The sequence below is a fragment of the Dermacentor silvarum genome, chromosome 7 (assembly GCF_013339745.2).
Source record: "Dermacentor silvarum isolate Dsil-2018 chromosome 7, BIME_Dsil_1.4, whole genome shotgun sequence".
Lineage (NCBI taxonomy): Eukaryota > Metazoa > Arthropoda > Arachnida > Ixodida > Ixodidae > Dermacentor > Dermacentor silvarum.
The window spans coordinates 383,931-408,490 of NC_051160.1; the positions used below are offsets into that span (position 1 = coordinate 383,931).

Genomic DNA, 24,560 nt, shown 5'->3' on the forward strand with positions numbered 1-24,560 from the left:
GGAAACTGAGCGGCGAATGCATGGCGCATAAAGGTCAGAGCCGTGTGGAGATAAGAGACGGTGCGGACGAGCGACGAGCGCGGTTGTTGGCAGAGTAGAAGTGCGCCCCCCCCCCCCCCCCCCCGCTCCCTCCGGCGCTGGCTTCCTGCTTCCTTGCTTGCGCGTGGGAGATGAGTGCGTTCGCTCTCCGTGATAGCGCGCGCCCCCGTACGCTTCCGCTAGGGCATACGGTGCGCGGCGAAGATTTTATCTATACGGAACCTCACGGCGACGGCGACGGCGACAACGACGGCGACGGCGACGGCAGAAATCCGGTTGAAGTGTCCATATAATTGCTATCGCAATAAAAATTTACTGCACAGAGGTTCTGCGAAAAAAACTGGGCGTCCGCTAGCGTCCGCGTAGCGAACGCGCGCTCGCTAGCATCTATGCCTGAAATATATGTTTGGCAAAATGGTGCAAACATAAAGTTGCAGTTGAAATAAAGCTTTAAGAGCGTACTATGCGCAATCGGCCTCGGCGCCCGCAGCGAAAGTACGTTGAATATGCCGCGGAGCACGTCTCCGCCCCAATCCAGTTCGCTCGCAGCGCCCTCGCACTATTTTCCACACGCGGCGCCTCAGCGGCAGAGCGCCGTTCGGCCCACTCGACCATTGTCTAGTACACTCTAGTTTCAACGCGGGTTTCTTAACCGGAACTTCGGAGCCAGTTGCAGTGCGGGTGAGCGGTTGTGGTTCGAGCACAACGTGGTTCTCGTAAGTGTAATTCGTTCCGAGGAACACCGAAGAAACACACGACAATCTTCGCTTAACCCCGTTTTCCGGTAGTGGAAGGGCTGGTCACGGTGTTAGAAGTGTAACACCGTGGGGTTGGTCATTTTTTCTTCGTCACACCCACACCATCAGAGGGATTTCTGGCCGAAGAACGCGGGTTTGCATCGCACGCCATATTGTTATCGTTAATCGTACGTGAATGCAAGTATGTCAAGTTACTAATTACATGAGCCATCAGTCATCTTAGTCACACATTTTTGCCTTTCCACGCTATACTTTGGTATATATAGCAAGTCAACGAGGCGCGACAGTTACGCGGTTTGTACTTATTTTTGGTACCGCGGCCCCGCCGACGGACACATTCCGCTTCCCAAGAGCCAGTTAAGGATTTCGATTTAATAAAGAAACAGCAGAACGCGGGAGGCAGTCTTGTAAAACAAATCGAATGCATGAAATAAAGGAAAGAAAACGATAGGGTGTAAAGGGCGTTCGCATGAGATAGCCATATCTGCTACGTTTTCCTGGTTATCATCGTGATATCCAGCTTATTTTGTTCTGCAGCACGTTCACGTGGCTCATTCCACGCATGACTAAATGCGTTACTCAAACAGCCGCGTAAGCGCGGACCAAGCGATCTAGAAGGCAAACGCGTTCTTTGTGCGGTGAGTCAATGCGGTATTACCTTTCGGTGACGTGGTATTTATTATATCCCAAATTATCGCGACGTTGGCTTACAGCAACCAAAAATTGGAGGACGCTTAAGCTTCGCCTTTAAGAATAGAACGCGATAGCGTTATTGGGACCTGTTCGCATCGCATCGTTCGCATCCGGCTAGTAGGTTTCATTCACTGCAGCACATAACGTGGGAAAGCCAGCTTACAAAGACCAAGCTTACATCGATCCCCTTAAATTCGGCTTCACTTTTAAACAGAAAGGCATTGCTGGGAAGATGGTTTTCTAGGAGCAATATAAGTCGTTTCATATTAAAATGTGAAGGCCCTAGGACCTTTTTTCATTATTTTATTAATTGTTTGCTATTGCCTCGACGCGCGTGCGTGTCCAAAACGCATTAGGCAAGCTAAATCTCAATTTGGCCTGCCGAGGATGCGAGCACCATCTGGATAATATTTTGGCAAGTAGCCCACCCCAGCGTGCGGTAGCCTACCCGGTAGAAATTCTGGCAAAAGGGGTTTGTGTTTGAGTTTCCTCGTAACAGAATTATGTTTTCTCGTAAATTAAAATAAGTCTGACGCCATCATGTCGGTAGGTTGTGCTTAAGTTGTACTTTACCATTTTTCTGACGGATTTCACTGTGCGAAATTCAATTTTTGTTCACAACACCTTGTACCACGACAAAGGGCCTGCGCGGTCGGGGTGGTTCGGAATGATTTTCTTTTGCGCTAACACCTTGCGACACGCGGAGGGCCAGCGCAGTCGGGTTGGTTGCGGTTGATTTTCTCCGCCACGGACACCGACATCCATGCCAACGCCGGATTTTCTGCGACACGGGGCCCTTAACGATATCGCGTTAAAATATCAAGCTTGTAGCAGACGCCCGCCGCCTTGGCGCGGCTTCCGCGGCGGAGAAAGTCCACGTTGATGATGATGATTTATTGGCATCCCCTTTGAAACGGGCCGGCGACAAATAGTCACCTAGCCTGCTGTACCACGGGTCCGGTACAGCAGCGCCGTGGCGCGGGAGTTCCCAAGAAAAGGTGCTCGCTCCTCGCATGCATTCGCGCGGCGCTTCGGACACTCCCTAGTATTCTAGGTCACTCTAGGCACGCCTACTATGTACCCATATTCCGAAACCCCCGCAGGAGACGCGACTAAAGCGAGCCGAGTAAATCTACCGCTTGCCTATCACATGAGGGCCTATTTCGAAAGTAGTGAGAGATTGGTCGGTGTCGTGCCTGAGCTTCTGGTGACCTTGGTCCTCGGTTGTCAATGAACGGGCCAACTGTCGACAATCTTCGGCGTACTTGGCGCGTGTGTACTATACACTATATATATATATATATATATATATATATATATATATATATATATATATATTGCCACGAGAGACAGTGAAGGGGCTGCTACTGTCGGTCGGACGAAGACGACGGCGACGAAGTGGCCAGAGGCGCGCGACAGCCTTGGATCGGTTGCGGCTGCTTGTACAAACCTTGGATATAGCAATACTCCCTAAATAAACGTTATCCCCGTAACATCTTTTGGTGGAGGTGCGGGGTAAACCTGGGATCCCGTATCCAGACGACCACTGAATCGTACATTTCATACATACAGGACGTACTGGGCCTTTGTCGAAAAGTTGACGCACAAATGGCCGAAGATGACAAGATATCGCATATTTTGAAAGGAATAGCCGACGACGCGTTTAATCTACTGGTGTGTAAGGACTGTACAACGGTCGACGCCATATAGTTAAGGAATGCCAGCGCTTTGAACAAGCGAAGAGTCGCCGCATCACCCGCCAGTTCCTTCGGCTACCTAACACCGCCGCCACATCATCATGCGAAGACCCACCGACGCCTGTACCGGCTACAGCGTCAGAAGATGTAACGCGTATTGTCCGCCGCGAACTCGAAGCTCTAGCTCCTACGGCCGTTCTTGCGGACGTTCAGTCAGCCAACCTGCCCACCGGGTCACTCATACAAGCAGTCGTCCGCCAGGAGTTCGCGAACATGGGATTATCATCGGCCGTCTGTTCAATCCGTACACCCGAACGTACCCCTGCAAATGTCACCCAGAACCAGGTCTACCCTTCGCGCTGCAGAAACCCGGCTGAGTGGAGGACGGCAGACGACTGATCCATATGTTTCAACTGCTCTCGCGTTGCACACATTGCCCGTCACTGCCGCAGTAGCTGGTCGTCGCCTTCAAACTGGAGCACTGGATCTTGGCGTCGTCCTGGAGGCAACATTCGACGGTTTTCCCCTCGCTCTGATCCACATGCTTCCGATGCTTCCGACGCCGCCGTTCCACACTCCAGGTTTAGCCGCTCACCGTCCCCACAAGGCCGTCGATCTCGATCGCCGCGACCATACCGGTCATCGTCCCCTGCACGGCCTGGCACCTACGCTCCGGAAAACTAAGCCGTGTAGCTCCCGGAGGTGACGCTGCATCAGTGACCCGATATACAAATCCTCTGTTGACTGTACCTACGCGCCGAAACCTTCTGGACATTCAAGTGGACGACGTCACCGTTACGGCCCTCATAGACACCGGAGCGCAGATTTCAATAATGAGCGCTGCTCTCCGTACTCAGCTCCGCAAAGTGATTACGCCCGCAATTCAGAGCACAGTACGGGTCGCTGATGGCAGCTCGTCTGCCGTTCTTGGTATGTGCACCGCCCGAGTGTGCATTGCTGGCCATCAGACAATTGGTTTGTTTGCCGTGCTTGCGCAGTGTCCCCACCACGTGATCCTCGGTCTAGCCTTTCTCTCGACGCACTCAGCCCTTATCGACTGCTCCACAGGTGTCCTTCAACTGGAACTCCCTTTTGACGCCCACGTATTTTCGGACACTCCCAGCCGCTTATGTTATGTCGAGTTCCTCCACCTGCCACCGCAAGCCTCCACGTACGTCCCATTACGTCGCTCTCCTCCTGTGTGCGATGGTGATTACGTTGTTTCCCCGATTCTCGACGTGGTCCTGATGCACTCTGTAGTTCTCCCGCACACTGTGGTTACCGTACGCGACAACAAAACCTGCCTGCCGCTTTTGAACTTTGGTCTTTCTACCCACGTGCTACCTGCTGGTATCGCGCTTGCCACCGTGTCGTCGTTGCAGGAATGCGCGATTTCTGCGTTAGCCGTCGACGGCTCTCGAACTCTTTGCGGCTCTCTCACAGCCACCTCGTCGCTATGTGCCAATTTCGAGAAAATGATAGCAGCCGACCTCCCGCATACGCAAGCAGAAGATCTTCGCCGGGTCTTGCTGTCGTATTCCGATATCTTTGATCTCGAAAATCGCCCTTTAGACCAGACAACAGTTGTTCAGCACTCCATCCACACAGGTGATGCTCAACCGGTTCACCGGCACCCTTATCGCGTTCCCGCTGCGCAACGCGCCATAATCCAAAAGGAAGTCGATAAAATGCTGGCCAAGAACATCATCGAACCGTCCTCGAGTCCTTGGGCCGATCCTGTTGTGCTGGTCAAGAAAAAGGACAACACCTGGCGATTTTGTGTTGATTATCGACACCTCAACAAGATCACGAAAAAGGACGTCTATCCCTTGCCCCGTATCGACGACGCACTCGACTGTCTTCACGGCGCCCAATATTTCTCGTCTATTGACCTTCGCTCAGGTTATTGGCAGATTGCTGTTGACCCACTGGACCGCGAAAAAACCGCATTCGTATCTCCCGATGGCCTCTATCACTTTAAAGTGATGCCTTTTGGCCTTTGCAATGCGCCGGCCACATTCGAGCGCATGATGGATTCGCTTCTTCGTGGCTTGAAATGGTCAACCTGTTTGTGCTACCTTGACGACGTCATTGTTTTTTCGCCAACATTTGACAACCATCTTCAGCGCATCTCCTCCATTCTCGAGGTATTCCGCAATGCCGGTCTCCAACTCAACGCCTCAAAATGCCGTTTCGGACGCCGTGAAATAACTGTACTTGGCCATCTCGTCAACGCGACAGGTGTCCAGCCCGATCCTGAAAAAGTTCGCGCCGTCAAGCATTTTCCTGTACCTTGTTCGGCCAAATACGTACGCAGTTTTATAGGATTGTGCTCCTATTTCCGACGTTTTATTCGTAATTTCGCCGGCATTGCGCGTCCCCTTACTGCGCTCCTCAAAAAAGACGTTACTTTTACGTGGGGCTCACCCCAAGCTGCTGCCTTTTCGGCGCTTATAGATGCCCTCACGAATTCCCCTATTTTAGCGCATTTTGATCGGACTGCACCGACGGAACTTCGCACAGATGCCAGCGGCCATGGAATCGGTGCCGTCCTCGCTCAGCGTCAGCGCGGCCACGACTGTGTTATCGCGTACGCTAGCCGCCTCCTGTCCGCACCGGAGAAGAATTACTCCATCACGGAAAGAGAGTGTCTTGCTTTTGTCTGGGCTGTCGCCAAATTTCGTCCCTACCTGTTTGGCCGCACCGTTACCGTCGTAACTGATCATCATGCCCTCTGTTGGCTTTCTTTGCTCAAAGACCCTACAGGCCGCCTTGGTCGTTGGGCTCTGCGCCTCCAAGAATACTCGTTTTCAGTGGTGCACAAGTCCGGTCAGCTTCATCAAGATGCCGACTGTCTCTCACGGCATCCCGTGGATTCCCCTGACGTCACCGAGCAAGACACCGACGCCTGCGTCTTGTCTATCTCGGACCTCGTTAATATACGGGACAAACAACGCGCGACTCGGCTTTACGGTCTATCATTGACCGTCTCAACTCCGCCACACCCGACCCTTCCCTCCACTTGTTCTTCCTTCAGGACGGCACCTTATACCGCCATAATATGCATCCTGAGGGCCTTGAACGCCTCCTTGTCGTGCCTGCCCATCTTCAGTCAGATGTCCTTCGCCAGCTTCACGATGTGCCCACTGCTGGTCACCTTGGTGTCACCCGCACTTATGATCGCGTCAGGCGCCGTTTCTTCTGGCCTGGTCTCTATCGCTCCGTCCAACGATATGTCGCTAGCTGCGACAAATGCCAGCGCCACAAGAGGCCAGCTATGTTACCTGCTGGTCTGCTTCATCCTATAGACATTACCGCCGAACCGTTCTTTCGTGTTGGGCTCGACCTTCTTGGCCCCTTTCCAACCTCGACATCAGGCAACAAGTGGGTCGCCGTCGCGACCGACTGCGCGACGCGATACGCCATTACCCGTGCCCTCCCAACCAGCAGCGCTACGGATATCGCCGACTTTCTCCTTCATGACATCATCCTGCATCATGGTGCTCCTCGACAGCTTCTCTAAATACAACTCCCTAAATAAACGTTATCCCCGTAACAATATATATATATATATATATATATATATATATATATATATATATAATATCTGTGTGTGTGTGTGTGTGCGTGTGTGCGTGTGTGCGTGTGTGCGTGTGTGCGTGCGTGCGTGCGTGCGTGCGTGCGTGCGTGTGTGTGTGTGTGTGTGTGTGTGTGTGTGTGTGTGTGTGTGTGTGTGTGTGTGTGTGTGTGTGTGTGTGTGTGTGTGTGTGTGTGTGTGTGTGTGTGTGTGAACGAGAAGGGGAACCGAGGGGCCCCAGTTTTATTAATCATATAAGAAGCTAACAAACAAGGACACCAAGGACAGCAAAGGGTAAGTTACTTGTACTTACTAATTGGATAAAGAAATGATAGATTAATGGGAAACGCGGCGTGCGGTACAGAAAGTCACGTGAGCTCGCCTCGCGCAAAGACGTACTCGGGCCACTCTCGCGCGTTCGTGATCGTCTTCTTCCACAGCTGACTCCGATGTCACTCAGCATGCCAAAAAAGGCAAAGTTAATTAAGATAGAGGTTATTCAGGCACTCGAACCCACAACCTTTGGTGGGAGTCGAACCCATGACCTTTGGTGTTAATTAGGGCGAAGTTAATGGGGGCACAGTCAATTTAGGTGGCGTCAATGAAGGCACTCGAACCCACGACCTTTGGTGGGAGCAAAAAAATCAAGTAATAAGAAGTAACAACGCATTCCAATGAGAATGTCAAGTAACATAATATGAATGTCTCTTGATTACGCAGACTTTCGCCTTCACCCTCTTTGGCGTATGCTATAGTGACCGTCAATTTTTCTGTCGACCCAGAACGAAACCATTTCAAATTGGTCACAGTGCATTAATTTATGCGTCGGTTCCGCAGGAAACATTACGTGCAGTCGGAATGTGCCGGACCGCCGAGCCCACCCTGTCCCGCATCCTCGACCATCACCGGCTTCACGGGTTCCATCCAGGACGCAGACAGTGAGTCCATTGCTGCTAATGAGCCATATCGCCATTTTTTTCGCTGGTATACAGTAGAGCACTGCACCGGCCTGATCCTACGGCCCGGGCCCGTGATACCAAGCCCTGGCCCGGGCATACCTGACCGAGCGCGTGGGCTTTAATTACTAAGCTTAGCCGGGGTCCGCGTGTGCATGACCAGGACCGGCCTAACCGGCCTAATAATAAACAGACAGAGTGCTCTTCACGTCGCATTACTAACTTCTTTATTCTCCCCTGCCACCTGGCCCCTTTACTACAAATTCTGCCTTTCTTCTTCAACTGATTGAGCACGCTTCATTCTCCCCGCCATTGTTTTCATCCCTCGTGGTATGGTATTTAAAAAAATGTCACAGTTTCGCCCTAAGGGCGAAGCAATGAATGCGAAAGCAACACAGCAATGTCATACGAAGTAAGGTGAGCGGCTTTGGTAGCAATATGAATTGTAGTAAACATGAGCTGATTAAGTAAGCAGGTGTGCTGCGGCGTAAGTAGACCGACATGAAGAGAGACTTGATGACCACGAGAAGGCGCGTGTGAAACGGTGATGTTGATGAGAAGCGCTTCCTGTGGGCAGCACGTGCGAAGGGACACACCTGTAGCGCTGCACTGCCGATCCGGGCAGCATTGCATGTGTAGCGTGCGTTGGAAAATGTGGCCCGAATATTACTAACTGAATGAACAAGCGTGGTGTGAGCGCGCACAAACAAACATGAATAGATCACACTGAATGACTGCAGACGACTGTCAAAACGCTGGCAGCAAGCGCATACGCCGCAGCGGGCCAAGGTACGTGCGGTCTATCGCTTCAACGGAAACTGAGCGGCGAATGCACGGCGCATAAAGGTCAGAGCCGTGTGGAGATAAGAGACGGTGCGGGCGAGCGACGAGCGCGGTTGTTGGCAGAGTAGAAGTGTGCCCCCCCCCCCCCCCCCCCCGCTCCCTCCGGCGCTGGCTTCCGGCTTCCTTGCTTGCGCGTGGGACATTGAGTGCGTTCGCTCTCCGTGATAGCGCGCGTCCCCGCACGCTTCCACTCGGGCATACGGCGCGCGGCGAAGATTTTATCTATAGGGAACCTCACGGCGACGGCGACGCCGACGGCAGAGATCCGGTTGAAGTGTCCATATAATTGCTATCGCAATAAAACGTTTGCTGTAGAGGCTGATTCAACGGTGCCATTTTGGTCTACATACCAGACAGTCTTTAAGATTCCCTGTTGGCTTGCTGTTTTGACAACAGAGAATGGTCCTCTGTGATTTGAGCATGAGTTCGACAGCACTTTTCTTACTAGCACCAAGTCTCCAACCTCTATTCTTGGCATGGCTGTGTTTTGCCTTTGTAAAAGTTCCTTTTCAACTTCGCTCTCTTTATTTCTTCTCTCTTCTGCCGGTTGCAGTGCTGCTTGAATTCCTAGAGACGTGTCGGCTGGTAGATAGGTTGGGTTCCCAGTAGCAGCAAAGAGCGGTGTGAATCCCAGAGCTGTTGTATAGGATCGGTTATGATAAGCTACCGCTTCTTCAAGGCAGCACTTCCATCCACCTGGGAAGTCTGGATACATATTTATGTACTGTTTGATATCCTGAATAGCTCGCTCAGCTAGCGCATTAGTTGCTGGGTGATACGGTGCTGTGAACCTGAGCGTAACTCCACTTCGCTCGGCCCATTCCTTAAGGTTGATGGCTCCGAAAGGCAGGTACATTGTCTGACACTACTTCTTTATCGTTGTCAAACATCTTTCGGCATAGAAAGGAAATCACACTGTTGGCGTCCTCCTTCCCCGGTTTTGCTGCCACCATCCTGGTGTACTCATCCACACACAACAGGAATGCTTGCGTTTTCTTCAGGCCTTCAGATTTCTTTCCGAGTTCAGCGAAGTCCATGTGAATACCTTCAAATGGGACGCTCGAGTGCGTCGGTAATGTCATCTGTTGGGTTGGTTGCTTCAACTTTACTCTATCACCTGGTATTTGTGCCATGACTGCACGTATCTTTTCGTGTCTTCTTTCATGCGGGGCCATGTGAAACTTTTCGTCAGTTTCATGTAGGTCCGCCAAAAGCCATCATGACCACCTGAATGGGGAACTATTGTGGTAAACATCCAGAATTTTCGGAACGAGTGTAGGAGGCACTGCTATTTTGCCTGTCTGGGTCTGTTGCAAAAGTTCAGTTCCTTCCCACATTTTGGCGGCACCTATTGCTTCGTGTTGCACATCAACAACTGTTACCCCCAATCTAGACATTGCGTCCGCATCTTTCATAGAAGCTCCGGGACGGTGATTCACTTCAAAGACGAACTGTTGAAGCTCGCTGACCCACCGTGCGAATTTTCCTTTCGGCTCGGCCATTTTCAAGACGTGGGGGAGCGCCTCGTGATCTGTGTACCTTCCAGGTAGGAACGGAACTACCGCATTGCCTTTGAAACGGCTAGAGCTTCCTTTTCTGTCGTCGTGTAGTCAACATCCGCTTTGTTAAATGTGTAGCTATGGTAGCCAATTACGCTTAGTTGGCGATTGTTCTTTTGACTTGTGTCGCGCTGGTATAGTATCGCACCCGTTCCGTAGTGCGAGGCATCTGTATTGAGCTCAAATAGTAGAGCAAAGTCCGGCAGTCTGAGGACTGGATCAAACGAGATAACTCGTACCAGCTCTTAGTAGGCTACCTCGCAGTCACCCGTCCAACAGAATGGTACGTCTTTTTGTGCAAGTCTAGTCATACACCTAGTTTTGAGAGAATAGTCTTCAATAAACGTTCTAAAACGTCCTGCCAACCCCAAGAACACGCGTAATGAGTGAACGTCAAAAGGTTTCACGAGTATTCCAATGCGTGCCACCGATTCTTCCTTTGTGTTCTTTGTAGTGCCATCCAGAACTCTGCCCAAGAAAGTCACCTTGTTCTTGAAAAATTCACTCTTCTTAAAATTGACCTTTAGGTTGGCTCCTCACAAAGCTGCAAAGACATGTGCCAGGTGTTGTTCATGAAGACGCTCGCTTTTAGAATACGCAATAATATCGTCTACGTAGACATTGCAGAAGCGGCCATGAACGGATCCAGAACCATATTCATTATTTTCTGAAACCAGCTGGGCGAGTTCTTCCATCCGAAGGGGAGGCGTTTGTATTCGTAGATGTCAAACGAAGTTATGAGCGCCGTATACTACTTTGTATCCTCTTGAAGTGGTACTTGCCAAAAAACTCTACAAAGTTCTATCCTAGAAAACCAAGTACATCCACCTGTGTCATCAATAATTCCATCTATTCTTGGCATAGGGAACGGAATGAGATGTGTCTGGTTGTTAATTGTTCTGTAGTCCGTGCAGAGTCGGAGGCTTCCATCTTCCTTGGGTGCTATAGTTATCGGAGATGCATATGGTGATACGGACGGACGGATAATACCTCCGTCCAACATCTTCGCAAGCTTTTCTTTCAGCCATGCCTTCTTTTCTCTGGTGAGGTTGTAAGGTTTCCTCCGTACTACAGTTTCGTCATGTAATTTAAATGGGACTTCAAACTTCATAGTACCTGGAGGATAGCCTCCGCAGCAGTTTAAATTCAGGATATATTAGAGGGATGTCATCTCCTTTCTTCACAACGGGAATTTCATTTTCTTTGCTAACAGGTTGCGGCTCATGGCCATCTTGGCTCACAGACAGAGTGTCATCCCATTGTATGTTAAGCTTGAGTAACTTGTGCGGACGGGAGAGTAGAAAGTCATACTCAATGCGTTCTATAACCAGTGCCAGTATTTCTGCAGTTTGTGATTGGTACTTTAGGCGCATCCATCCGCAGTGTTACTTCTCACGCCCGTCGTAGCCTCGCACAACCACTGTTTTTCCTGTACATATATCTCTGTTTTGGCTCTGCTTCTTTTTATAATTGAAACCGAAGCTCCATTGTCTACAAGAGCTTGCATATTGTCTCACCGTCCACTTCGAGTTGTATATGCAATAAACTTGATGACACAAGTTGGACTCTCTCATTTGCTGTAGAGACATCTTTACAATTCCCCTCGGCTTCTTCTTGCTCTTCATCGTTGAACTCTGGATCTCTGTACGGCAGTTATAGGTTTTGCGATGCTCGCGCCAAAGTTAGGCCTGACACTGTCCAACACTGTCACGGAGCGGCATATTTTCGAGAGTTTTTGAGTGGTTTTGACGCCAATTACCAGCCGCCAAAAACGTCGTGTCCTCACGGGGCAGCATATAGTCTCTCGAGACATCGACACGCCGATTAGCGGCCACCAAAAAGAAAAACGTCGTGTTCTCACTGTGCGGCGTATAATTTCGAGAATGCGACACCCCGATTAACGGGCGTCAAAAACGTCGTGGCCCCACGTGGTGGCATCTCGTTTCGAGACATCGACACGCCGATTAACGGACCCAGAGGTGTGCGTGTGCGTCCGTGTGGTGCATGCAGTGCCGGGGCTCGACCTTGGAGAGAGGGAAATCTACCGTCCTTCGTCCATGGTGAAAGGGGCGCGGCCAAGACTTTTGGGAGGAGTCATGAATTAATTAGGTGAACTCTGCATACCGGCAGTTCCCCTACATAGGGAACTAAGGAAAGGAGAGGCTATTTAAGCGCAGGTTTTGGGCCTTGCTATTTAGTCTAGAAGCTGAACCTATGCGCTGCTGAGAAGCCGTCGGGGGGCTGCTGCCGTCCAGTATCGCCTGGGCCGCCTGGCCACGTCGGAACTCCGAGGAACTAGTTGACGTACGAGACGACAAACCAACGTCTGCAACGAAGCTCACGGCAGTTCGCCTCAAGTTAGCTCAACCTGCTTGAGAGAAGAGGTCAAATCTAGACTCCCGGGAAACCCAGCCCAGCAATTTGCATCCACCTCAACAAGATCTGGGCCCGTCAGCATTCTTCGGGAAAGCTCTGCGCGCCGACTTCACGGTTTATGGACTTGCTGCTGCTTCCCGGCCATGCCTATGACACCATTTGTTTTCTTTTGAACTTTGATTTCTTTTGAACTTTGTGTTAGTGAAATGCTGTTAAGTGTATTCTTGTGTATTTGATCCTCGCACTGTTTCATTTTTATATCTACTGTTAATTGCACGTATTTATTTGTCTTCATCATTGTGTTATATTAGGTTCAGGTGTGTTAGTCTGTCTTGTGTTCTTTTTATTATTTTATTTTATTAATTTGTGTATATTTTTCAGCCGATAAATATCTTTTTTTTTGTTTACTCCCGACTCTGACTCTTTCACTGTGTTCGCTCGAGTACGGAACGACCAACCGGCTTGTATACCCCGTCGATCGACTTCGCGCCGACGACGAATCGGTGACAGCTGTAACAAACACCAATGAACACTTTTCATCCAAGCGATTGACGCTTGGCGTCCTTGAAAAGTCTTGTCTAGCCTTGTAGCTTCGCTCAGTCCAGCTATGCGGAAATAGTTTTAGCAGTTCCAAGAGCGCTTCGAACATTTTCGGGCCTTGTGCTAGAACCTGTCGTTGCAAATCTCTAGGTAAACCGTGGATGATAAGGGCAAGAAGTGATGACAGCGACAGTCCAGATTCAGCGAGGCGAAGAAGTCGTTGTTTCTCCAGAAAATACGCGAATGGCGTGCAGGACTTGAAACGGTAGAATGGTGCCTCATGCCACCGGTCAACCGGATTCTTGCTGAAAGTCAGAAGGAAACTCTCCTTCCATTTAAATCAAGGTTCAGGCTCTCGTTGTGAAAGTCTCCATTCGTGCCACTTTCTTGCTATCCCACTAAGGTATGGTCGCATGTTGATCACTAGGTATTCATCAGACAGCCATCCATTGTTCTTCGCAGTTTGTTCATAGAAAATTATCCACCCTTCTGGACTGTCAGATGAGCCGTCGAACGTTTCAGGACATACTATTTGTGATGAATGGTTCGCCCATTTGGTTAAAGCAGAAGCCAGAGTCTCAATAATGGAGCTTTGCTGCGAAATTCGCTGTTGTTGAATTGATATGGCTCGAAGAACTGTCGGTAGCTTGTCAGATGAAGTTTGCCGGAGCATGAAAGTTCTTTCTATCAGTGTGAACACCAGCTTGTTGAACAGACGCAGCGGAATATTTACTTTCACTGAATTTTGCTCCAAAAGTTCCTCTGAAGACACTGAGGCTTCATCCAGAACGAGATTGAGAAGCTCACCTGTAGTGACGTGTTCGGGAAGGTCAGTGGCGGCTTCGTACTCGACTTGATATTTCTTGAATACCACAGAGTTGCTGCAGTTCTCCATAAATAAAGTCACCCACATATTGGTTCTTGTCGTCGGCTGCGCCAAATTATGTAACAAGCCCACACATAATAAACAGACAGAGTACTATTCACGTCGCCATTACTAACTTCTTTATTCTCCCCTGCCACCTGGCCCGTTTACTACAAATTCTGTCTTTCTTCTTCTTCCCCCGGCGTTTGGCGAGTTGCGACATCACGTACCCGAGCGCATGGGGGTTGGACATCCCCCCCCCCCCCCCCCCCCCGCGTGAAGCCGTGCGTGGCTTAGCCGTGTCTGGGGAAAGGGGGATCCTGGGGGTTGAGCCGATGCCGGGTGTTCGGACCTTTAAGGCCCCGCGGCGGAGGCAACACACCTCTTCGGCCTCTGCTTCACATAGACGGTACCCCTGGGCTGACCCACCCAGGTGAAATCGGCAGTTGCCTTTTCCTGTCCTGCTCTTAAATCTTCGTCTTTCTCTCTCACTTTCAATCTATCCTGTCTTCTGTTCACTTGCTTTTACTTCCAATTTCCCAGGCAGCTAGGGTTAACTTTGTGTGGGTAGCCAACCTTGGATATTCCATATTTGGTTATAGTGGTGACGTACGGCTGGCGTCTGCAGGACTTGTGTTTACAAGCCCAGCAGCGTCCCCTTGTTGGGCTCCCTGGCGGGTGGCTGGCGTTGCTGCCGAAAAATTCATATATACTTATGGCAAGTTCATTCCCCCCACTCCGTGATCGCCGTCTGAGACGAGGGCGCACCGATGAAGTCTTCCAGTGTTTTGGCCGCCAAAGAGAAATTTTTCCCCGATTCCACGTAATTCATTCAGAAAAAAACAGACAAATCAGTACGAACAATCTCACCTTTCCTTGTGTCAAAGACTTTGACTGATATTTTTGGACCAGGCTATAAAGCATCCAGGATGGCAAGCGGGGATCACCTCTTGGAACTCCGTGATGTGAAACAATACGAGAAACTGCCTAATCTAGTGTCATTTGGAGATGCCCAAGTAACAGTAACTCTGCACCGTACTATGAATACCACCCGTGGCGTTGTCTCAGATGATGATCTGTTGCAGCTGAGTGAGGCTGAACTCCTGGAGGGTTTCAGTGACCAGAATGTAATCAATGTTAAACGAATTAAGATGAGGCGCGACGGCAAGGAAATCCAAACCAAGCACTTCATACTTACTTTCAACTCAAGTGTTCTGCCCGAGTCCATCGAGGCCGGGTGCATCAAGCTTCGTGTTAGGCCATACGTGCCAAATCCTCTTCGATGTTTCAAATGCCAGCGGTTCGGCCATAGTTCGCAGAACTGCCGAGGCCGCCAAACTTGTGCGAAATCCAGTGCTCATGAACACTCCTCTGAGTCTTGTGAAAGTTCTTTACATTGTGTTAACTGTGATGGGGAGCACGCCGCATACTCGCGGTCGTGCCCATCCTGGAAAAAAATGTCACAGTTTCGCCCTAAGGGCGAAGCAATGAATGCGATAGCAACACAGCAATGTCATACGAAGTAAGGTGAGCGGCTTTGGTAGCAATATGAATTGTAGTAAACATGAGCTGATTAAGTAAGCAGGTGTGCTGCGGCGTAAGTAGACCGACATGAAGAGAGACTCGATGACCACGAGAAGGCGCGTGTGAAACGGTGGTGTTGATGAGAAGCGCTTCCCGTGGGCAGCGCGCGTGCGAAGGGACACACCTGTAGCGCTGCACTGCCGATCCGGGCAGCATTACATGTGTAGCGTGCGTTGGAAAATGTGGCCCGACTATTACTAACTGAATGAACAAGCGTGGTGTGAGCGCGCACAAACAAACATGAATAGATCACACTGAATGACTGCAGACAACGACTGTCAAAACGCTGGCAGCAGCGGGCGAAGGTACGTGCGGTCTATCGCTTCAACAGAAACTGAGCGGCGAACGCATAGTGCATAAAGGTCAGAGCCGTGTGCAGATAAGAGACGGTGCGGCGAGCGACGAGCGCGGTTGTTGGCAGAGAAAAAGTGCGCCCCCCCCCCCCCCCCCGCTCCCTCCGGCGCTGGCTTCCCGCTTCCTTGCTTGCGCGTGGGAGAGATAAGAGACCGTGCGGTCGAGCGACGAGCGCGGTTGTTGGCACAGTAGAAGTGCCCCCCCCCCCCCCCCCCCCCCCCGCTCCCTCCGGAGCTGGCTTCCCGCTTCGTTGCTTGCGCGTGGGAGATTGAGTGCGTTGGCTCTCCGTGATAGCGCGCGTCCCAGCACGCTTCCGCTCGGGCATACGGCGCGCGGTGAAGATTTTATCTATACGGAACCTCACGGCGACGGCGACGCCGACGGCAGAAATCCGGTTGAAGTGTCCATATAATTGCTATCGCAATAAAAAGAAAAGGAAATAGCGACAATTAAGGTAAAGGAAAACATAACTTTCAAGGAGGCACGCAGGCGGGTATCGTACCTGCCGAAAACCAGCTTTGCCGAAGTGGCGCGTCAGGGGGCAGCGCCACAACGGCCCCTGGCGGCTGTCTGGCACACGCGTAGTGAGCCGGCGGTGCCGCCATCCGCCCCCTCGGCGGGTGCAGCCAGTGCAGCTCCGCCATCTAAGAAGGGCCCATCAACCTCCGGGCTGGTGGGCACCAAGGTCTCGTCTTTTGATGCGAGGCTTTCAAAGCAAACACAGCGCCCGCAAGAGCGCGTGTCCAGCGCCTCGCAAGAGGACATGGACACAACACCGAGCGTGAGGGCGCAGCCAGCGCCTAAGGAGCGGCGCGATTCCATCGACCGCTCCAAAAAAGAAAAATCTCGTGTCACGGCGCCTGCAAAAGGCCCGTGAGCTAACTTTATATTCTTGAACACACAGCATAAAAATCTAACAAAATGAACACACAAATCCTACAATGGAATGTGAGAGGACTTCTCCGTAATCTTTATGATATCACAGAACTCCTCCATAAATATAAGCCAAAAGTGCTGTGTGTTCAGGAAACACATCTCAAACCTACTCAAACAAACTTCCTCAGACAATATGCTATCTTCCGTAAAGACCGTGATGATGGTGTTGCCGCGTGTCCGAAGGCGTAGCAATGATTTCAGATAAATCTGTTGCAAGCCAGAATCTCTCTCTTCAGACACCACTAGAGGCGGTGTCTGTGCGAGCGATACTTTTCAACAAGTTGGTAACAATCTGTTGTATTTACCTACCGCCACACTATAAACTCGGCAAAACGGAATTTTACGCGCTAATTGACCAGCTCCCGGAACCATACATTATTGCCGGTGATTATAATGCTCACAGCACTTTGTGGGGAGACTGCCGGTGTGACGCCAGGGGTCGGCTTATAGAGAACTTTTGGTAACCTTTGGTGCGTGTCTCTTTAACAAAAAAGAGCCCACCTATTATAACATCCACCATAATTCATTTTCTTGTATAGATTTAGCGATTGGCTCTGCTACCCTCCTTCCTTATATAGAATGCAATGTCGTTAAGAATCCATTTGGCAGCGACCACTTCCCTGTGACGTTGACCTTGATAGAGGAACATGACAGTCCACCCCACGCACCCCGTTGAAAAATAACATCAGCTGACTGGAAAGGTTTTAAAGAGTCCACCTACTTAACACAAGATTTTATCAACCATTTTAGTATTGATGACGCAGTAGCGTATTTTACTGGTTTTATACTCAGCGCAGCTGAAAAATTCATTCCAAAAACAAAAGGTTTCTCATGTAAAAGACGGGTCCCCTGGTGGAATGACGAGTGCAGGCTGGCACGAAAGAAACAGAACAAAGCGTGGGGCGCCCTGCGTCGCTCCCCGACTGCGGAAAATCTTATCGAATTCAAACTGGCAAAATCCCAGGGAAGACGTACGCGGCGACAGGCAAGGAGGGCTAGCTGGGAGAGGTTCCTCTGTGGCATAACATCCTACAGCCAAGAGTCCAAAGTATGGAATGGCCTAAGAAAGCTAAAGGGGCAGACAATCCACTCATTGCCCTTAGTTGACGACCAAGGGAATACCTTGGAATACCAGGCCAACGCTCTGGGCGAGAAGTTCGAGCGTGTGTCAAGCTCCATGCATTACTTAGAAGCATTCCTAACATATAAACAAGTAGCTGAACTTAAGTCACTGGATCGTAGATGCCGACCGAATGAACCATACAACCGTCCATTTAATATTGCCGAGCTGAGATCTGCCTTGAGCGTATGCAGCAGCTCTGCACCAGGAGCTGACAGACAGAATCATGTATGATATGATTAAAAACTTGCACACTGACACACAGATGACACTTCTGGGCCTTTTCTCTATCTGGGCTGCCGGATACACCCCATCCTCATGGAAGCAAGCTATTGTTATTCCATTTTGAAGCTGGGTAAAGACCCTTCCTCGGTGGCAAGTTACCGCCCGATAGCTCTCACAAGTTGCCTGTGTAAGCTTTTTGAAAAAAAAATGATTGTCACAAAAGAGCGCGTAATCCAAACGAGCGCCGCGTGTCATTCAAGCCAGCGAAAGAACACGCCGGCCCCGCGGCAACTTCAACAGAGGGGGAGAGCGCATACGCCTCAAACCGCAACGCGAACAACGGCGCCTAGACGTCTAGAAGAGCATCGACGAAGCGACGTTAACCGGAGAGAAAGAGAGCACATGCGCGCGCCGAGACACCTTCTCACCCTCGAGTCGACAGAGATTGCTACAGCGTGGGCGTACGCCAACGGGATGAGTCATCACCCCCCTCGACAACGCTTCGACGGCGGCGGTCGAAGGTACGAGAAAAGACGAGAAGATTCCCAGGCTTTGGCCATGCTACGGGATCACGACTCCGATAGGAAGGTTTGAGAACGCCTGTGGAAGCTATATAACCGCCTATTCAGCAACAATGGAGACGAATTACAACAAATGATTGAGGACCTTAATCGAGAAAGTGTAAGAATTGGGTTGAAGATGAATATGCAGAAGACAAAGATAATGTTCAATAGCCTGGCAAGGGAACAAGAATTCAAGATCGCCAATCAGCCTCTAGAGTCTGTAAAGGAGTACGTTTATCTAGGTCAATTAGTCACAGGAGACCCTGATCACGAGAAAGAAATTTACAGAAGAATAAAATTGGGTTGGAGTGCATACGGCAGGCATTACCAAATCCTGACCGGGAGCTTACCACTGTCGTTGAAAAGAAAAGTGTACAATCATTGCATTCTACCGGTGCTAACATATGGGGCAGAAACTTGGAGGTTAACAAAGAAGCTCGAGAACAAGTTAAGGACCGCACAAAGAGCGATGGAACGAAAAATCTTAGGACTTAAGTTAAGAGACAGGAAGAGAGCGGTGTGGATCAGAGAACAAACAGGGATAGCCGATATCCTAGTTGACATTAAGCGGAAGAAATGGAGCTGGGCAGGCCATGTAATGCGTAGGATGGATAACCGGTGGACCATTAGTGTTACAGAATGGATACCAAGAGAAGGGAAGCGCAGTCGAGGTCGGCAGAAAACCAGATGGGATGATGAAGTTAGGAAATTTGCAGGCGCAAGTTGGAATACGCTAGCGCAAGACAGGGGTAATTGGAGATCGCAGGGAGAGGCCTTCGTCCTGCAGTGGACACAAAATATAGGCTGATGATGTTGATGATGATACATTTCCTTGAACTGAACAATATGCTTGATCCTCATCAGTGTGGCTTCATAGAAGGGCGGTCCACAACTGATCATCTTGTGCGCATTGAAGGACATTCCGTGCCGCATTTGTACACAAACAGTTTTTCTTGTCGATATTCCTCGATATGGAAACGGCATATACGACACAACTTGGCGTTATGGAATTTTGCGAGACTTGTCGGCAATGGGCATCCGTGGAAATAAGCTAAACATAATAGAAAGCTATTTGTCTAAACGTACCTTCCGTGTGAAAATCGGCAACGTACTGTCACGTCAATCCATACAGGAAACTGGTGTACCCCAAGGGGGTGTACTCAGCTGCACACTGTTTATAAAAAAAACAGTGTTTATAAAAAAACAAAAAAAAACGCTTCGTGCTTCATTACCGCCAGCTATTTTATTGCGATAGCAATTATGTGGACACTTCAACCGGATTTCGGCCGTCGGCGTCGCCGTCGTCGTCACCGTGAGGTTCTGTATAAAGTCCAAGGGCGATAAAATCGTCGCCGCGCGCCGTATGCGAGCGAAAGTTCGCGGGGGACGCGCGCTATCACGGAGAGCGAACGCACGGCGGAAAGCAAACGCGACCGTCGCGCGAAAGGCCGTGGGGGTATGGGAGGGAGGGAAGCGGGGCGACGCTGTGCTGCTTCACCAAATGCTTATCTTGCAACCGGGTGCAAGGGAAACTGGCCACTCAATCTCCTACGCGAAAGCAAGAAAGCGGGAAGGCAGCGCGGGAGGGAGGGGGGGGGGGCAGCTTCTCCTCTACCAACAACTTCTCTGCACAACTCCTCTGCACTTTCCCCGGCGGTGGCGGTCGCCCGCACCGTCTCTTATCTCCACACGGCTCTGACCTTTGTATGAGCTGTGCATTCGTCGCTCAGTTTCCGTTGAAGCGATAGACCGCGCGAACCTTCGCCCGCTGCGGCGGCTGCGCTTGCTGCCAGCGTTTTGACAGTCGCTGTCTGCGGTCATTCAGTGTGATCTATTCATGTTTGCTTTATTTCTTCTTTCTTTATTCTTTATTCCATCTACGTAGACGACATACAAATAGGTTTCAAATCTTGCAACCTGACAGTGTGTGAAAGACAAGTACAACAGGGCTTGAACAAAGTCGCCAAGTGGGCAGACAAAAACGGATTCAAAGTGAACCACCACAAAAGTTCTTGTGTTCTTTTTACAAGAAAGAGAGGCCCGGTTCCAGATCTTTATGTAGAACTGTATGGGCAGCAAATACCTGTGACCAAAGAACACAAATTTTTAGGTGTTGTACTTGACTCCCAACTTACTTTCATTCCACATAAGGAGATTTACTGACGGCAAGCGGCAGGCGAAAAACCAGCTCAGTCGCCAGAGAGCAACGGTCTCGGCGCCAAGAGCTCGTGATCTGCGCTCGCGCCCTACATCTATGAGAGCGCCCCACTACTGCTTGCTCCCTGTTCTTCTTCACTACAATAACCCCGGCGGCGAAGGGGAGCCATCCTGGCGACTCAAGGGGACGAAAGGATGAGAGGGTCATGATGCGGCTTGAGGCGGCTGACGTGGACCGTGTCGCGACCGAGACGGCGCTTGTCCGAGGAGGGGTTGACCGGCTCAATGACATAAGTGACGGGAGACCTGCGCTCGATGACGCGGTATGGCCCGTGGTACTTGGCAGCAAACTTTGGAGTGAGGCCAGGAGAGTTGAAAGGTATTCGGAACCATACGAGGGATCCAACGGCAAAACTCAGCACATGCTCATCGGTGTCGCGGCGATCTTTCTGGAGAGCTTGGCTGTCGGACGTGAACGAGCGGGCCAGCTGACGACACTCCTCGGCATGCCGGGCGACGTCAGAAATTGCACTGAATTCGGAGGCGTCCGGGCGGTACGGTAAAATTGTGTCAAGCGTGGAGGATGGTTCACGGCCATATAAAAGAAAGAATGGTGAAAAGCCCGTCGTAGACTGAGTCGCGGTGTTATACGCATAAGTCACGAAGGGGAGAACGACGTCCCAATTGGAATGATCAGAATCAATGTAGATCGACAGCATGTCACCGAGCGTGCGGTTGAAACGTTCCGTGAGCCCATTCGTTTGAGTATGGTAGGCAGTTGATGTGCGATGAAGAATACGACACGAGCGGAGCAGCTCTTGTATCACGTTGGACAAAAACACACGGCCTCTGTCGCTCAGCAGTTCCCGTGGGGCTCCATGACGGAGTATGAAATGGCGCAATATGAAGGAAGCGACGTCACGAGCACCAGCCGCAGGGAGTGGAGCGGTTTCTGCGTATCGCGTCAGATGGTCCACCGCGACAGTTATCCAGCGATTGCCAGCAACAGAGCACGGAAGCGGTATATAAATGTCGATTCCAATGCGTTCAAAAGGGCGGGCAGGACATGGTAAAGGCTGCAGCTGACCGGGTGTATGGTTAAACGTCTTTCGTTGTTGACATGTGGAACAAGACCGTTATATTTACGGACAAATGTGTACATCCCACGCCAGTAGTAGCATTGGCGGAGCCGTTGATACGTTTTCAGCCCGCCAGCATGGGCATGTTGCGGATCAGCATGGAAGTATGCACACACATCGGCTCGCAAGTGCTTGGGTATGACCAGCAGCCATTTACGTCCGTCCTCCACGTAGTTGCGGCGGTACAAAAGTGAATCGCGTATTGCAAAATGCTTGGCTTGTCGACGAAGGGCACGGGGTTGGCTAGCGGGTGAAGAGGCGCAGAGAACTTTCAAGAGGGACGCGATCCATGGGTCCTTGCGCTGTTCCGAAGGCATGTCGGTGATGGTCAGAGCATCCAGGGAAAAGTCGACCGCTGAAGGAGGCCCTGCTTCGGATTTGACGGGTGAACGAGAGAGCGCATCCGCGTCAGAATGCTTGCGCCCGGATCGGTAAACGACGCGAATGTCGAATTCTTGAATACGAAGAGCCCATCGACCGAGACGACCAGAGGGATCTTTGAGGGAAGCCAGCCAGCAGAGTGCATGATGATCGGTTACAACGTCGAAAGGCCTGCCGTACAAATAGGGGCGGAATTTTCCTAACGCCCATACAATCGCGAGGCACTCTTTTTCGGTGACCGAATAATTCGCTTCCGCCTTGGTGAGGGCGCGGCTTGCATAGGCCACAACATACTCAGGGAAGCGGGGCTTGCGTTGCGCGAGAACTGCACCAAGACCGATACCACTGGCGTCAGTATGTATTTCGGTTGGCGCAGCAGGGTCATAATGGCGTAGCACGGGGGGCGAAGTAAGTAGGCGGCGCAGTGTCGCAAATGCGTCGTCGCAGGCCGGTGTCCAGTGGGAAAGGTCGCTGGGGCCGGCGAGGAGCTTCGTAAGCGGTGCGATGATGGAGGCGAAATTTCGGACGAAGCGACGAAAATAGGAGGCCAAGCCGACAAAGCTTCGAAGTTCTTTGAGGGTAGAAGGCTTCGGAAACTCGGCAACAGCACGTAGTTTTTCCGGGTCAGGGAGAATGCCATCTTTGGAGACGACGTGGCCGAGGATGGTTAGCCGGCGAGCCCCAAAGTGACATTTCTTCAGGTTGAGTTGAAGGCGTGCGTTTGTAAGGCAGCGGAGAATTGTGCATAAACGAGAGAGATGTGTAGCGAAATCGGGAGAGAACACGACGACGTCATCCAGATAGCACAGACATATCTTCCATTTCAGACCGCGTAAAATGCCGTCCATCATCCGTTCGAATGTTGCGGGGGCATATTACAAAGTCCGAAAGGCATCACGGTAAATTCATACAGGCCATCCGGTGTGACGAACGCCGTCTTCGGACGATCACACGCCGCCATAGGGACCTGCCAATATCCCGATCGCAAGTCGAGGGAAGAAAAAAATTCGGCACCTTGATCGAGGGCGTCGTCTTTTCGAGGAAGAGGATAGACGTCTTTGCGAGTAATCTTGTTGAGGCGTCGGTAGTCCACACAGAATCTAATAAAGCCATCTTTCTTTTTGACCAGTACAACAGGAGAGGACCAGGGGCTGCAAGAAGGCGTAATGACTCCGCGCTGAAGCATGTCGTCAACCTGCTCCGTAATGACACGACGTTCCGCAGGTGACACACGGTAGGGGCGCTATCGCAAAGGAGCGTGAGGCCCAGTGTCAATCGTGTGAACAACCGCATTAGTTCGGCCTAGTGACGCTTGCGGTAAGTCAAACGAAGTGCGGAACTCGTGTAGAAGGGCAAGAAGCTGCGTCCGTGCAGCCGGATCGAGGTCGCTGTCGATGGAACGGTGAAAAGATTCCGAGAGCACGGCGTCGGACGCAAGGTGAGGGGTCAGGGCGTTCAGCGGATGCTGAGTCTCAGGCACAGAGGGGTCAAGGGGTACGATAACAGCAGCGTCTACAGGCTGAACGTGGCCAAGCGTTCCATTTCGGTCAAGTCAAGGTGACAAAGTCAGAGGGCCTGAGTTGTGGTTGCAAACAAGTAGTCCGGTATTGTCCTGATGAAGCGCGAGAATGGCAAAAGGCAGTGACGTATTGTGGCGGCGACGAAACAAGTCAGATGGCGTGAACAGAACGGTGGCGTCGGAAAGGGCGGCACAGGAAACGGGAACAATGACGGCACTCTGAGGTGGCAGGTCAATATCGGCGGTGACGACAAGCTTTCTATCCCCAGGACCGGCCACATGGGTGGAAGGCGTCTCGGGAAACACAGCGAACTCTACCTGAGCACGAGCGCAGTCGATAACAGCGTGGTTACGGGACAAAAAATCCCACCCGAGGATCAGGTCATGGGAACACCTGTTTCTAGGGTATTTATATTTTACTACTAGAGCTAACCCTGGCAGTGTTAGCCAGCGCCACCACTCACAAACCTTGGCGACGGATGTGGAACATCCTTTCTGCCACAGGCGTCACGAGTACGTGATCTTTTTGGGTGAAGGCAACTGGTCAATAAACCCACATATGCTACATGAAGGCATCAATGTTGCCGGATTCGAGACCGTCGTTATGTAATGAACGAGACGAATCCCTATTTGTATTAATCATATCATAAGAAGTCAAGTCAAGTTTATTTCCAGCACT

General features: G+C 50.9%; 2 protein-coding genes across 2 annotated transcripts in view; both read left to right on the plus strand.

The window, feature by feature from the left end:
- Positions 1-24,560, plus strand: part of LOC119457436 (uncharacterized) — a 742,184-nt gene that overhangs the window by 233,648 nt on the left and 483,976 nt on the right. The gene's annotated exons all lie outside the window — the stretch shown is intronic.
- The window catches only part of LOC119457437 (uncharacterized), a 263,718-nt gene that overhangs the window by 161,511 nt on the left and 77,647 nt on the right, over positions 1-24,560 (plus strand). The window contains exon 6 of the mRNA XM_037718989.2: positions 7,602-7,702. Coding sequence (XP_037574917.1) covers positions 7,602-7,702 — 101 coding nt within the window. The remainder of the gene's footprint in view (positions 1-7,601; positions 7,703-24,560) is intronic.